The sequence below is a fragment of the Tarenaya hassleriana genome, unplaced genomic scaffold (assembly GCF_000463585.1).
Source record: "Tarenaya hassleriana unplaced genomic scaffold, ASM46358v1 Cleome1, whole genome shotgun sequence".
NCBI classification, from domain to species: Eukaryota; Viridiplantae; Streptophyta; class Magnoliopsida; order Brassicales; family Cleomaceae; genus Tarenaya; species Tarenaya hassleriana.
In genome coordinates, this window is record NW_010960187.1 from 4832576 (window position 1) to 4848781 (window position 16206).

Genomic DNA, 16206 nt, shown 5'->3' on the forward strand with positions numbered 1-16206 from the left:
CTACTTCTTCTCTTCCCCGTCTCTTCACTGCTACCCTTAGGACATGTTTAATGACATACCAGTGAATGTCTTCGAACAGGTACGGTTACAGAGATCTGCACAGGAAAGACGACGATTTCGAGAACAAGCTCTTCGAGAACATCTTCTCGTTCGTCCGGATCGAATCGTTGATGGAGCCAGCTTCAAACTCAGATGCTAGCAGCGTTTACATCAGCCAACAGACACAGCAATCGAGAGAGGCTCTGATCAACAACAACAACAACATAGACATGTTCTCATCCATAGTGGATTACACGGTGTCGACATTGGACACAATCGTGCCGGTGGATTCTCCGGCGAACGGGAATTGCAGTCGGGGAAACACGGTCACGACGGCAGAGGAGGACGAGACGGACGAGTTGGAGTACATGAAGGAGTGCAGAGACGCAGGCGTAGTGCATATACTCGGGAACACGGCGGTGAGGGCGAGAAGGGACTCGTTGCTGCCCAAGAAGATAGCCATAGATTATGTGTACGCTTTTCTCAGGAAGATCTGTAGGGAGAATAGCGTCATTTTCAACGTTCCTCATGAAACCCTTTTGAACGTTGGTCAAGTCTTCTACGTGTAAACTCTTTTTTTTTTTTTGTAAATCACAATACGAAATAATAGAAAAACAAAAATTGAACTTTGAAACCATATAAACAAAATATAAAATTTTTATTTTACTTTCATATTAAAACTGAATTATTCAAATGTTATCAAATTCTAACATACACTAATTGCTTTGAGTGCTCAAGAAACCATTAACACCATTTTGGGTTGTGTATATAAATAATGTTATATAGCTATGTATATACATATATATGAATATATTGTAGTTCAACCAGTGAAAGAGACGTATAAAACGTATATCGCATCTTGAATTCAAATCTCAAATTTAAAAAAAAGGTTTTATATTTCGAATCATATAGATGTTACGATCTCAAAATTAGTCTGAATTTTGGTTCATAATATTTGATTATCAATATAAAATATATATATATATATATATATATATATATATATTATCTATTTAAAAATTTCTTATTATATTGTGTTGTTTTACGTGACAAGATCAATCATATTTCTAGTTTACCACGCGAGCTATTTATTCTAATCGAGAATTTAAAGTTCATACTTTTTTAAAATATTCAAAATTCAGTATTAAATTTGGTAAAATTTCAGTATTATGCGATTTTTCTTCGGAACACAAGAAGATTGAAAATGTGATGTTTTGTCTCGACAAAGCAGCAGTTGATGTCCTCACAAACAACGTTAATGGTTTTGTCTCTCGATGAAGGTCTAATCAATTCCACGAATGTCCGTTACGATACATTTGGTGTTTCATTAACGAGCCCAACTTTGCTCTCCTATTGAGGAAATTTAATGTGCCATATTCATTTACCAAATATATATATATATATATATATATAAGATTTTAAAGGGCATGTTAAATTTCCCATACAGAATAGTAATCTAGTATCGGGTGAATTATATTGACTTTTTCTAGACGGCATATATATATTTATAGGGTTGCCAAACGGAGAAAATTATTGAGCCTAAATAAAATTGGCAACCTACGTACTTAGATGTTAATAAATAATTAGTCAAATAAAAACTTTTTTCCCTATGGAAATTTAGTTAAGAAATACAAGTTGGTATTTAATATTTGGTCTGACCAATGGAAAAAGACAAACGAAAATCTAAGTGAGATTAAACAACATTAAAATATTAAGGTTTTATTGAATCCTCTACGTACGTTGCAAATCATTGACTAATACGTAATTAGACCCTGAAATGCCGGTGGATTTCCTACGTACTCTGCTGGTAAATGGAAGAATTAACTACTAAACCGGTCAAACATAATGGTTTAAACCGGTATCCACTAACCGACTCCCTTTACCGAACTAATCGCTACCATTGCATAAAAAAATCTGTCATCCATTAGATATATAGTTGTTGAAAGTTGTTTAAATTTTATTAATTTCACGTTATAAATTTGCCTCCGTCAAGACCTCGGTAAACCAGGCCGGTTCGATTTGTTTCCGGGCAATAGAAAACCGGATTTTTGCACTGCTCACATGATTTTTCTTCGCACGGGCTTCGGTTCACTCGTAACATGTTCCCTAACATAAAATATGCATGAGCCTATACATAGTACACGCCGTATCACATGTTCCATTCGACATGCACATGATAATCGGGTTAATTAAGAACAAATCGCCCTTTTCTTCCCCGTTAATCCACCAATTAAAAATCAAAGTACCCCAAGTGTCTGACTTTACAATTCGTTAATATCGTTTTGTTTCAACGTGAATGTCAAATATCAAAACCCATTTGACATTTCTCGTGTACCGTCAATATTCTAATATAGCTCATTGTAACCGAATCTATAAGGTGCATGAAAAAACTATATTTTATATATATGTATGTATGTATGTAAGTAATTATTACATTTTAACTGATTTGGAGCTTCTTTTGGGAAACCTTTAGAGATGGAGGGTGGTTTCTCGTTTCAAACGTAACCAAACCGAAAATTGGTAAATGGGAAATTATTGAACCGAATTAAAACCACAGTCCCGGTTTGGTAATTGGTGCATGCTATAAATCCCAAAATCGGAGCAGAACTTTTGGTATTCTAATAAGTAAAAACCTATAGGGATGGCGTGTTTTCTTGTTCCATAAGCAATGGTGAACGGGAAAAATAAAAAGAGAATAGTCCAAGAGAAATTAAGACTATTAAAAGGCGTGGTGAGGGCTTGAGGGAGAGAAAAAACCATACACGCAAAAAAAAAATCCATAGTCAAGAGCCATGACGAACATGAGCTCTCCTGAATCTTCTCCGGCCTATGAAGCCGTCTCCGTCGAAGTTTCCGGCAGAAACAAGCCGGCTCCGGCGCCGGCTGAGATCTCTGTCGGCCAAAGAGATGTGATCAGAGTTGTGTTGTTGCTAACTGCGGTTGCGCTTTCATGCCTTCTCATTTCCAACTCGGCCGATAATCCTCTGCAGACGGTCTTGCCTCCATGGAAAACCGATTGGTATTCCGAGAAAACTGATAACTCTTCTTCTTTAGAAACGGTAAGTTCACATAAATACGTGTATATTTCAATATATATACGTACAATTAATGTTGGTTTTGTCAAGTTATTCGTAGATTGCCACAGAAATACATGTACGTGCGTGCGTTTATGGTGATGATCGAAATATTGGGTTTCATCTTGATTTGTTATCGCCTTTGATCCTAAGATGCAATATTAATTACTTTATACCATAATTTAAAATTTTATATATAGTGAATATGATGATGATATAACATAGATTCGAGGGCGAGATATCAAGATAATCATGGGATGAAAAAAAAAGAGAGAAAACGTAACACGTTTATGCTTTGAAAACGATTCTATCTCCCATTATGTTTTGTCTCGGTCATATAATGACCATATATATATATATGACTAATTCCACGGTCAAAATTAATGAGACGTTGTGTTTGATCGTATTTAATGTAATCAAAATTAATGTCAAATAACATGGAAATTACAAAACTGAAATTTATACTCAAAAGAGTTGTTGATGTTGTTACAATATCAGAGAAAACCGGTTTCGGAACTAGAGAGAGTGCTGATGAACGCTGCCATGGAAGACAAGACCGTGATCATAACCGCGATAAACCAGGCATGGGCGGCAGAAAACTCGACGTTCGATGTGTTCAGAGAGAGTTTCGAGGTCGGGAAAGGAACCAAGAGGCTGTTGAAACACGTAATCGCCTTCTGTTTGGACCACAAGGCCTACGAACGTTGCTCCCAGGTTCATCCGCATTGCTGGTTGATCAATGCCACCGGTTCAGACGAATTAGCCGGTCCGAACCGGTTTATGACTCCCGGTTATCTCAAGCTCATTTGGAAACGAATGGATTCTCTACGAGAAGTCCTCGCTTTAGGCTACAACTTCATCTTCACGGTATGTACATTCATCTCTCTACTTAATTACTTACACGTTTTTTTTTCCTTGACCGTCTCTTATAGTTGACTTTGTTAATTACTCGGACCCTTATAATCTTGTAATTTATACTTTTCCTTACGTTTAAGGAAGATATACGTAGTTTCATAATCATATCTATTCATTGGACCGCTCTAATCTTCTGTTCTAAATTAAGCATTAATTACATATGGGCTATCTTTTATCTTGATGAAATGTTAGGGGCCATCTCAAGAAGTTATTTCCATTAAATGAAAATCGAACCTTAGATCTAATGTTAGGGTGCTGATACATACATATACATATGTATGTATGTATTGTTTTGAATGTTAGGATGCGGATATAGTATGGCTGCGGGATCCGTTCCCGAGGTTCTTCCCTGAAGGAGACTTCCAAATAACGTGCGACAACTACAACGGGAAACCCTCGGACAAGAACAACTGGGTGAACTCGGGATTCACCTACGTAAAAGCCAGCGAAAAGACATCAAAGTTCTACGAGTTCTGGTGCAACTCGAGCCGGAGATTCCCCGGAAAACACGACCAGGACGTCTTCAACTTCATCAAGAACGATCCGTTCGTGGTCCAACTCGGGATCAAGATGAGATTCTTTGACACGGTCTACTTCGGAGGGTTTTGCCAGCCGAGCCGCGACATAAACGTCGTCAACACCATGCACGCCAACTGCTGCATCGGTCTGGACAACAAAGTCAAGTACCTTAGGGTTGTCCTCGATGACTGGAGAAGGTACTTGTCGGAGAATGCGACCGTCTCCGACACTAAATGGAATATTCCCCCCAAGTGCGGTTACAGGAGGTTGTAGAATCTGTAGACTTTATTGTTCGACATTATAATAGTATAAACGGTATTGGAGCTGCTTCTACATCGTTTCTTCATAAGTATTTATTATTCCATATATATCGAATTGAGTTTTGCAAGTTATGTTACAAATATCATATATGGGTATTAATAATTAACATTGTAAATTGTTATAATAATGTGCTGCCGAGAGTTATAAAAAATTTCTCAAACAGATATTATTGGTCTTGGTCTTGATTAAGATCATCTGTTAGGTCTCTTCTTCTATGGTTTTAACCAAATGCCTAATTTTATTAAAATGGTGAGAGTTTTTTCACTTTCCGGTTTGGTTAAAGCCATTCTCATAGCCGTACGGTCCACATCACATGTAGATTCCATTATAGTCATCTTATTGTTATTTATTCTTAAAAAATACTGGAATGCGGCGCTCTACGTAAATATTTTAACCAAAAATATAAATATAAAATAACCGACATTTATATGGCTTTGGAGGAGATATTTTCAGTTTTTTTTTTAAAAAGCAACAAAATCTAAAAGAAAAAAGAGAGTCAGAGATTGATTGAAGTAGAAACCAAACTACTTCTTTAGAACCGCAACGTTCGAAAAATTCAGTCAGAAGAACCGGATGGAAGCTTCCTCGAGAACCACCGGGCCAACATCTCCCGCCGATATTCCATGGCCGCCTCTCTCTCTCTCTCTCTCTCTCTCTCTCTCTCTCTCTCTCGCCCTCTGTGTCGTCCTCTCTGTGTTTGGGAGGAGGAGAAAAAAAAGGAAGAAAAAGCTGAGAAGGAAAGAAAATCGGAGGGGTGTTTTGGTTCCTGACAGCGACACGTGGCGTGTTGGCAGTGGTCAGGTCGCTCTCCGTCCCCTCTCTTCCGGTTCTGTCTCTCTCTCCTCATGGGGTGTGCCATGTCAGAGCCCGTCCCCCTATGAGCCCGGCGAATCCGTATCGTATGCTTCACTCTCTCTATCTCGACAAACTCTTCTGAAAGGCTCCCTATTTATTTGTCGTTTCGCGTGTCGCGTCCCTATCTCTCTCTCCCTCGTCTCTATCCCTCTGGTTGTGCCCTAGAATCGCTCCCCGGGCTCAATCCCTAACTCCCGTCTCCGACTTCCCTTCCGCTTCAATCCGTGTGGCCTTAGTTGTTTCAGATTTGAGATAGGTAAGCTGTTTCTGCGTCTGGGTATTTGTTGATTCCCTCAGTCCTGCTGATTCTGATGTTGGGTTCCCGAAATTCATTCCTGTGGATTTGATGCTTTTATGATGTTAATGCCGTTTGATTGGAGGGTGTGATACCGTGGCTATGGTGTTGATTTTATCAAGCTGAACTTGGAATCGCGTTTGTGGTTAGTTAGTCGTACGAGATTCGAGGGTTTTCTGCCCGAGCCTTGAGCTGGAACCAATGTGTGTTTTGAATGCTTCAGCTCCTCTTATGGTTCTTGATCGGCATTAGACAATTCGTGTATGATAGTGTCTCATTACAGAAGATCCCGCTTCACACAGATTCCTGTGGGTTTACATGCTGGATTTAGGTTGTAACAACAATTTAATTGGTTAAGTGCAAGTGTCTTAGTTTAGTTTTTCAAACTATCTGTATTCTTAAGTAGAACACCTTCAGTTGAATAAAATCCGTTAATGATCGTTATTAAGATGTTAGCATGCAGTATTTCGTTTAGAACACATGCCAACTGAACTTTATTTGCTGTGTTGCCGTTTAATACGTAGTATATGCTATATCTATATAGAGAAACTAATTAGCGTAACAAAACTGTTGACGCAGTTGCTTATAATCTAACAACGGCTTTGGGTCAGTGCCTTCGTTTCATCGATGATTCATTTTTACAATGTTTATTTCCCCCTTTAAATTGTGTCTAGAGGTTAAATTCTGATCCCTGGTATTCTTTCTAGCTTCTATTTGCCGCTTTTGTAACTGTGACCTTCATGTGGTATTACCAGGTTACTAATTCATTGATACATATCTTATCAGTTTGCAGAATACTGTCTTTTTACGTGTTGTAATTTTCTTCCTTTTTCTTTACGTTACTTTCTGATTAACATTTCCTTTGATGGAAATATAGGGGCATTCTACTGCGACAATTCTTGTAGCGAGACCATTTTTGTATAGACTTCAGATCAATTTATAGACGGAGATCTATCTGTTGCTGTACTGGGGCATATAACATGAAACCAGGGATTAAAAATGAAAACTAACACTTCATGAAACAGTGAAATGATTAATAGAGATTGGGCCATGAAGCGGAAACGAAGAAAACCTCCATGTGGACCGGATTCATCTAATTGCAAAGAAGATAATTCAGTGGCCTCAGAGTCCCCGAGATGTACTTCTCCAGCTAAACCAACCAAGCGCCAGCTTAAAACTGAGGCAACTCCTAAAAGGTCCCCTTCGAAACGGAAAGGAAATGATGGGGTAATTTTGCATTTCCCGTTTAGTATTTTCCTTGCTGGTGTTGTTGTGATGGATCGTACGCTGATGAAATTGCAATTCAGGATATCATTTTGGTATATGATTTATGGTATTTGCTTCCTTTTGTTCCAGTATTACTACGAATGTGTGGTTTGCGACCTTGGGGGTGATTTGCTATGCTGTGATAGTTGTCCTCGGACCTATCATATTGAATGCCTTAAACCCCCTCTTAAGGTAAATGATTTATGTGCTGTTAAATGTGGTAGATAGAGTTGCAGTAGTCAATTCGGAAAATTATTTACTCCTTTTCTCTTCTCCTTTAGAAAATTCCCAATGGGAAGTGGTTATGCCCAAAATGCTCCGAAAAGATTGACACACTCAAGCCTATTAATCGGCTAGAGGCCATTGCAAAGCGGGCGAGGACCAAAAACATCAAGAAAAATTCACAAGCAGGATCAAAGTCGCCTGTGCGTGAGATAGCATCCCCAACGTTTTGTGGTTCCATAATTTCTGGAGAACAATCTTCAACGAAAGGAAAGACTGTTCTGACTGAGGAAAGAAAATCTTTGGAAAAGGAAGTTGATCCCTCTCTTATGGATGTGTGTCCTGCGGCTGAACTCGGTTATATGTCCATGGATGGCCGATCAGATTCATCCTGTAAAAGAGAAGACGATCTAAGAAAACCTGATGTAACACCATCAGATCAACAGCCTTCTGAGACAAAATCATCATCAACTGCTGATGAATATCTTTCTGAATCTAAACTTTCCAATCCAGATAGGAATGATGAAGCATCTGAGGAGAAGCTGGAACTGGCTTGCCATGAAACCCCAGAAAACAAGAATGGTGTTTCAATAGTGGATGGAAAGGGAAAAGGGAAAAAGCGAAAGCATCAAAACAATAACAAGGACAGTCTCAAGAAGTCCAAGGCAGATAAAGGAAAGAGCGCTGCTAATGTTTCGAAATCATCCAAAAAAAGGAAAAACGTAAACTTTGTGGCATTAAAGTCTCTGTCCGAAGATCTATCCAGTACGAACACACTTGGGAAAGCTGAGGTATGATTTCTTAATACTCTAACTGTTCATGGGAGAATATCCTCTGATAGCCACATCTTCAATAAGTCCTTATGACTTTTGGATTGTGTGCCGAAGCAGATAATGATATAAAATGTCCTTGGAAATGGTTAAGTAGAGTTTTCATAATTTCCAGTCTTCTTTCTTGTTTGTTTTTCTGATAATCATTGCTTATTGTTGAATATCTTTGGGATTAACTCAATGAACCTTGGTTGTTACTGTCATGAATTTTTATTGTTAATGGATCCAAGCATTGTGACATTTAGTTCTTCATAAGATTTCGTTCTGTCAAATTAATCTTTTATTTGGCTATCTGAACCCAGTGGTTTATTTTGCCTGTTCATCAACGGGCTGGTTTTAATTTCGTGATCATTCCATGGAAGTGACGGCAATTTTACTATGCAATTCCCTGGAATGGAACAGGCATTACTGATAAATATCTAAACCATACTTCTGTTCCTTTTGGATGATATGATAAATATTGCTTCCATTTACGGAAGGACCTAACCTGTTAACGTGATAGTTTGATGACTTATTCCATGGACCTTTTTGAAAGAAGTTTATGCAGCAATCAGTTGAGTCGATATATATAGCAAGCCTCATGTGAAAAAGAAAAACTAATCCTGTTGTTTTGCAGTCTTCTATCTGTATTCGTTTACCAATTTTTTTTATTACGTGTACTTATTCACATAAACGTATTAATCATGCAGAAGCTTCCCAAGGTGGAAAGGCGGGGATCATGTAATTCAGCTAAACCCTTGAGTTCCGGTGATGACAAAAACTCTCTGCCTGCTGGAAATCTGCAGGTAATGGGTACACCAGTTGTCGCCATCTGGAATTTCCTGGTGTTCTTCAGAATATCCTGATTTATCTAATGCTTTGTTTTTTGCATTCTCTTTTTCCCCAACAGGTTGACAGGGTACTGGGATGCAGAATCCGAGGTCAGAATAGAATTTCCTCATATGGTGCTATTTCAGATGATTTGTATTCTGATAATTCACAATTTTGTCAAGGCCTGGATAAGCAACCAGAAGAAAGCTCCGCACAAGATACTGAAGTAGATATAAGAATTGATGAGAATAGAACGGATTTCTGTGCTGAGACAGGTAAATGTTCCATGGACGAAGCATGCACAAGAAATTCTGATTGCACAGATGAGAATAATATGGCCAAAGAATGTAAAATAAGTAATTGGGTGGATCTGGTGAAGGAAGATAACAAAGATTCGCATACGGAGGATAATGATATGGATGAATCTGCTGTAGTTTCTGCCAATTTGGGGAAGGGGAAACTAAAAGAAATGATGCTTTCAGAGGACAATGCTGATGTTACTCTGAGTACACATGAGGAGAATGAAGAAACAAAAGTTAGTGAAACACCTGTCTCTGGTGATAGAGAAGTACTTGAAGAAGCACATCGGGACATTGGAGGAGGCAGTACGGTATCTAAAGAAAAAGTTGAGGAGCCTATTACTGGTAAAACTTCATGTCATAGTGGAGAAACTGTATCATATGAGTTTCTGGTTAAATGGGTGGGAAAATCTCATATTCATAACAGTTGGATTTCTGAATCTGACCTGAAAGCTCTTGCTAAAAGAAAGCTAGAGAATTACAAAGCAAAATATGGAACGGCTGTTATAAATATCTGCGAGGACAGGTGGAAACAGCCTCAACGGGTAATCGGTCTGCATGTTTCAGAAGAAGGTAAACATGAGGCTTATGTAAAATGGACAGGACTTGCTTATGATGAATGCACGTGGGAAAGCTTGGAAGAGCCTGTTCTTGAGAAGTCATCTCATTTAATAGATATTTTTGAGAAGTTTGAGCATAAAGCATTAGAAAAGGATGTTGCCAAGGCTAAGTCAGCAAAAGATAAAGATGACGATCAGCAAAGCGAAATTGTTACCCTTACAGAACAACCTTCAGAGCTCAATGGAGGTTCTTTGTTTCCCCATCAACTTGAGGCCCTGAATTGGTTGCGTAGATGCTGGTATAAATCGAAAAATGTGATCCTTGCTGATGAAATGGGGCTCGGGAAAACTGTCTCTGCGTGTGCATTTCTTTCATCACTTTATTTTGAATTTAACATTGCAAGGCCTTGTTTAGTTTTGGTTCCACTATCAACAATGCCAAACTGGCTTGCCGAGTTTTCTCTTTGGGCCCCGCTCCTAAATGTTGTGGAGTATCATGGAGGGGCAAAAGCAAGATCTGTCATTCGTGAATACGAGTGGCATGCCAAGGATTCTAAGGCAAACAAGAGAACAAGTTCCAACAAATTTGATGTTCTTTTAACTACTTATGAAATGGTTCTAGCTGATTCATCTCATTTACGTGGAGTTCCATGGGAAGTTCTTCTTGTTGATGAAGGGCATCGTCTAAAGAATTCAGAAAGTAAGCTGTTTAGCCTGCTCAATACATTCTCTTTCCAGCACCGTGTGCTTTTGACAGGCACCCCTCTTCAGAATAACATAGGTGAGATGTATAATCTTCTCAATTTCTTGCAACCATCATCATTTCCTTCTTTATCTTCTTTTGAAGAAAGATTCCATGATCTGACACCTGCTCAGAAAGTAGAGGAGCTGAAGAAACTTGTTGCTCTCCATATGCTTCGGCGGCTTAAAAAAGATGCCATGCAAAATATTCCACCTAAGACAGAGAGGATTGTGCCAGTTGAGTTGACTTCAATCCAAGCTGAATATTATCGTGCAATGCTAACTAAGAACTATCAGGTACTGAGAAATATTGGAAAGGGGGTGGCACAGCAATCGATGCTTAACATTGTGATGCAGTTGAGAAAGGTGTGCAATCACCCATATCTTATACCAGGCACTGAGCTGGAATCTGGATCAATGGAGTTTCTTCATGAGATGAGGATAAAAGCTTCAGCTAAGTTGACCCTATTGCATTCCATGCTTAAGGTGCTATGGAAGGAAGGGCATAGAGTTCTTATATTCTCACAGATGACAAAACTTCTGGACATCCTGGAAGATTACCTGAATGTAGAGTTCGGTCCTAAAACATATGAAAGAGTGGATGGTTCTGTTTCTGTGGCTGATCGCCAAACTGCCATAGCTCGTTTTAACCAAGACAAAAGTCGGTTTGTCTTTCTGTTATCCACACGTTCCTGTGGTCTTGGAATCAATTTGGCGTCAGCTGACACTGTCATTATCTATGATTCTGATTTCAACCCTCATGCTGATATCCAAGCTATGAATAGAGCTCATCGAATTGGGCAATCAAAACGCCTTTTGGTTTATAGGCTTGTTGTGCGTGCCAGTGTGGAAGAGCGCATTCTACAATTGGCAAAGAAAAAGAAGATGCTGGATCAGCTTTTTGTAAACAAGTCTGGATCACAAAAGGAAGTTGTAGATATTCTACGCTGGGGGACTGAGGAACTTTTCAACGATTCTCCGAGTGAGAATAAGAAAGATGCATGTGGAAGTAATGGCGAAGTGGACATCATTATAGATTTAGAATGCAAGAACCGGAAAAAGGGTGGTGGTTTGGGAGATGTTTACCAGGATAAATGTACAGATAGTACTGGGAAGATCGTGTGGGATGAAACTGCAATTATGAAGTTGCTTGACCGGTCAAACCTTCAACCAGGTTCCAGTGATGGCGCTGATACAGATTTAGAGAATGATATGCTTGGCTCGGTAAAGGTGAGGTGTCATGTCCATATATATTTAGTCTTGCTTATTGGATAGCACTTGAGCAAATATACTTGTCTGCAGAGCTATAGGTTAATATACTGATACGAGTTATTGTTGAGCAATACGAGTTATTGTTGAGCAAAAAATGCAGGTCCTGCTTTTGGAAATAATAGGTAGCAATTTCACCTGATTAAATAAGGAATATTGTCATAAATTGCATCAGATAAACAGGCAGAACTGGACATGCTTGCTTCTCAAATTGTTTGCAGAATTACGGTTTTCAAATAGTCATATGACCTGAAGATTGTTTGTGGTCGCTTTATCATTGAGAGAAGGATAGTAATACTAGGATCCTTTTCATAGTTATTTTCTTTCTCCCAATATAAAGCAATTGATTTTGTCATTATTATTTATGTATCTCTTTCTTTTTAAGCAGCCCATGGAGTGGAATGAAGAAGCAACTGAAGAACAAGGCCGGGCTGAATCACTTGCACTGGTGACTGATGACACTGATGCACAGATGTCGGAGAGGAAAGAAGATGATACAGTGAATGTTACTGAAGAAAATGAATGGGACAGGCTTTTGCGTGTAAGGTGAGAGTGCTTTATAAATGCATCTCTTGACTGGGAGGTCTCTCTGGGGTCATTAACATTCTGATAATACATCATCAGTTATGTTTTCTTCGCAGTTCCTTGCATGCCAGTGGAAAATTAAATGTTTATCTTTTTTAAACTTCAGAGACAAATGCTTGGGACCCAAATGGTACTCCTTGCTTTCACTTATTGTTTGATGGGTTTTTTTCTTCTCGCAACTGTATGTGTAGGTGGGAGAAGTATCAAAGCGAGGAAGATGCAGCACTTGGCAGAGGGAAGCGCCTGAGAAAGGCTGTTTCTTATAGAGAAGCTTATGCCCCACATGCTGTTGAAGCATTAACTGAGGTAACTGTTTTCCCTACTCCTGGAAGACTGGAAGCATCTTGTTTCTGGCTATAAATAGTAAATACCGTCTTGTTGTTATTACTACTTGTCTTATAACTTTTGCAGAGTGGCAGTGAAGAAGAGAACGAACCAGAGCCAGAACCCAAGAAGGAATACACATCTGCAGGATTAGCTCTGAAAGAAAAGTTGTAAGTTTTTTCAGCTCGGGCTATTATTGTCCTGAATATGCTTGCTATAGAAAAGTAATTAACTGAATAAATATGGCTTACCACTGCTGAGTCTACTAACAGTGGCACTGGTACTGATGCAAATGATTAACTATATAGAACGTGATAGTTGTTTGTTCATTTCGCATTTATCTGACAAATGTTCCTTTTTCCTATGATTTATTATTGCCTATGGTTTATTGTATCTTGCTTCTTGCATGAGTTGTATGTATTATTATGTTTTGAGCTGAAGTAGTTGTTTCAAGCATCGGATTGGTTATATTCAATTGCCAGTAAAATGAACCTCCTTCCGAGATCTTGATATGGGTATCTTTGTTTTTGCAAATTAGTGCTAAGCTGCGAGCAAGGCAAAAGAAGCGGCTCGCTGAAAGACATGCGGTTGAAGAGTCTCGTCCTGACAGAACATTTCAGGAACCGGAGTTACAACCTGAAGCAGCTAAACAAGTCCAAGAAAATCATCACATGATTGACTTGGAGGATAGTGATGCTACAATTCAATCTGATGCATTAAACGGCAAAAGTGACTCAACCCCAACTTTAGGCAAACCGACCAATCTCAAAATTTACAACTCTTCAGATCCTACTCCAGATTATCACGATCCATCCAACAATTTTCTAGTTCTTGGACTATGTGCTCCTAATTTTAGTCAGCCAAAATTCTCGCGGAGAATTAATTCACGTTCAAGTGGTAGACAGAACAGGGCAGTAAGAGGACCTGATTTTCCTTTCAGTTTGCCCCCCACCTCAGGACGGTCACTCTCTGTGGAAAGAGAAGCTAATGAGCAGGAAGCCACCTTGGGTCAATTACCACAAGATGTGCAAGAGGAAGCTCCTCAGCAGCCGATAAGAAACAATAATCTGGATGGTCGGCTTCCACTTCGTTCGGTATCCTCTCTCTCCATTTCATGCAATTCCTTACACTTTCATGGAAATATACATTCCTTGGACCAATGGTTAAACATTTTATTTTCCTTGCAGTTCCATCCATTTCCTCTGCCAGGGGATTCTGATCATCCACAAAGTTCTGGTGCTGATTTTGCTGAGAAGTTTCCGCTGCCTAACCGACCATTTGAAGATAAGCAACTGCCTCAGTTCCCCTTTCCGCCTGTGCCCAGAGCCATGGGAACTTCGCATCAAGAGTTCTTACCCAATCTTTCATTGGGAAATAGATTTGAAGGTATTGGAAATTCAATGCAAGACATGTTGGCCATACCACCAATGCCATTCCTACCCAATTTGAAAATCCCTCTGGATCCACCAGTATTCAACCAGAAAGAGAAAGAATTCCCTTCTATGGGTTTGGATCAGTTGCCTACATTATTGTCTTCTATCCCGGATAACCATCGTAAAGTTCTGGAGAATATAATGTTGAGAACAGGTTCTGCAGTTGGCCACTTTCACCAGAAGAAACCAAGAATAGATCCATGGTCTGAGGATGAACTAGATTCTCTCTGGATCGGGATACGCAGACATGGGTTTGGAAACTGGGAGATTATGCTCCGAGACCCGAGGTTGAAATTCTCAAAATTTAAAACACCCGAATACCTATCAGCGAGGTGGGAAGAAGAGCAACGCAAGTTTTTAGATAACATCCCTTCTCTGCCATCAAAATCGAGCAAGCTGGCAAATTCTACTACCAGATCTTCCTTGTTTCCGGGTATTCCTGACAGTATGATGTCTCAGGCTTTACATGGAGCAAAGTATGTTAATCCTTCAAGGTTCCAACCCCACTTGACTGACATGAATCTTGGATTCAGTAATCTTGCTTCCAGCCTTCCCCTATATGAGCCATCATCAGAACAATTAGGATTGCGAGGTGAGCCTTTTCCTCTCACGATGAATATGCACGCCGGGAATCTTGCCGGACCATCTGAAAGACCAGGACCATCCGTAAATATTCCTGACGAGAAGGTCTTTCCATTCAACTCTATCGGGATGGGGAAACTAGGTTCTCTAGGCTCTTTTAGGGCACAAAGAACAGAAGAAGAACGAGTTGCCGTTAAACGTGGAAAACTGCCATGTTTTCTAGACAGACCATTGCTTCCGATGCCTGATCCGGGCAGCCAAATGTTTCCTGTGAATCCCACCAACCTAGGGTTTCTTCCCGACCCGAGCCGAGTGTTGAATCTCTCCAATTTGATGAAGGGGAAAGACGTGGTCGGAAGTAGTTCTTCTGAGAATAAGCTGCCTCATTGGTTAAGGGATGCTGTAAGTGCCCCTCTGAAGTCACCAGACCCCAGTCTGCCTCTATCAGTGTCGGCCATTGCTCAATCAGTCCGAGTCCTATACGGTGAAGATTCTACCACCATTCCACCATTTGTGATACCAGAACCGCCTCCCTCCACCCCCAAGGATCCGAGACTCATCCTACGGAAGAAAACGAAACATAGAAGATCACACACATCGGTTCAGATGCCTACAGATATTGCCAGAAGCAGCCACAATTCGCAAAGCGGTTATCAAGGCATGACAAGCTCAAGCTCACCAGTTATCAAAAGCTCAATTCCAGAATCTACCAACCATGTTATACCTTCGGAACCAGAAGCAGGCGAGAAAAGTGAACCTGAGCAACAACCGTTACATTCCGATGAACTTTCATTAGAGAAGCAAAAGGAGCAAGGTTCCGAGGATGAGTTGAACAAGACTGAACGGCTAAACATGGACGAACAAGAAGAATGGAAAACAAATGAAGAAACTTCATCTGAGGGGACAGTGCCTGACAAACAAGCAAATGAAAGTTGAAGCTCGAGATCGACTTTGTTGAAATGATGGGCATTGCTTCATGAGACAGGCAAATTTCTGGGATGGAAATTTTGTAGGTACAAAATTACAAATGATGCAAATGGGGTGAGTAGCAATATATGTATGAGAAGAGCATTTAGGACTTTTCGTTATCTTTGAGTAAAGCTTCTGTAAGAAAATGAACTTAGCCATTTAGATAATCCGGTGAATGTGGATTGCACCGGTTAATGTGGATTTTCACCCGTATGTAAACTGGACCCATCAGGCTAATTTGTCGGTTCCGGTTAATCAAATTGTTCGGAGGGACGAGTGACAAAAATTAGTATTGATT

General features: G+C 39.7%; 3 protein-coding genes across 7 annotated transcripts in view; all 3 read left to right on the top strand.

Moving 5' to 3' along the window:
• Window positions 1-666, top strand: part of LOC104811640 (potassium transporter 9) — a 4273-nt gene extending 3607 nt beyond the window's left edge. For both annotated transcript variants that reach the window (XM_019201805.1, XM_010538400.2), the window contains one exon: window positions 80-666. In XM_019201805.1, coding sequence (XP_019057350.1) covers window positions 80-608 — 529 coding nt within the window. In that variant the 3' untranslated portion in view covers window positions 609-666. The remainder of the gene's footprint in view (window positions 1-79) is intronic.
• Window positions 667-2683: 2017 nt separating this feature from the next.
• Window positions 2684-5030, top strand: LOC104811647 (uncharacterized protein At4g15970). Its single transcript, XM_010538412.1, has 3 exons — window positions 2684-3098; window positions 3612-3980; window positions 4332-5030. The coding sequence occupies exons 1-3, from the start codon at window positions 2832-2834 to the stop codon at window positions 4818-4820; spliced, it is 1125 nt and encodes a 374-aa protein (XP_010536714.1). The 5' UTR covers window positions 2684-2831; the 3' UTR covers window positions 4821-5030.
• Window positions 5031-5370: 340 nt separating this feature from the next.
• Window positions 5371-16202, top strand: LOC104811657 (protein CHROMATIN REMODELING 4-like). 4 transcript variants are annotated; one of them, XM_010538440.1, is made up of 11 exons: window positions 5371-7245; window positions 7375-7476; window positions 7566-8297; window positions 9026-9121; window positions 9226-9256; window positions 9329-11976; window positions 12404-12561; window positions 12792-12906; window positions 13012-13094; window positions 13463-14018; window positions 14112-16202. In XM_010538440.1, the coding sequence occupies exons 1-11, from the start codon at window positions 7048-7050 to the stop codon at window positions 15873-15875; spliced, it is 6483 nt and encodes a 2160-aa protein (XP_010536742.1). In that variant the 5' UTR covers window positions 5371-7047; the 3' UTR covers window positions 15876-16202. The 4 variants fall into 4 exon arrangements, with proteins under 4 accessions (XP_010536742.1, XP_010536725.1, XP_010536734.1 ...); XM_010538423.1 differs by having other exon boundaries at window positions 5371-5979; window positions 6896-7245; window positions 9226-11976; XM_010538432.1 differs by having other exon boundaries at window positions 5371-5979; window positions 7044-7245; window positions 9226-11976.
• The last annotated feature ends 4 nt before the right edge of the window (window positions 16203-16206 follow it).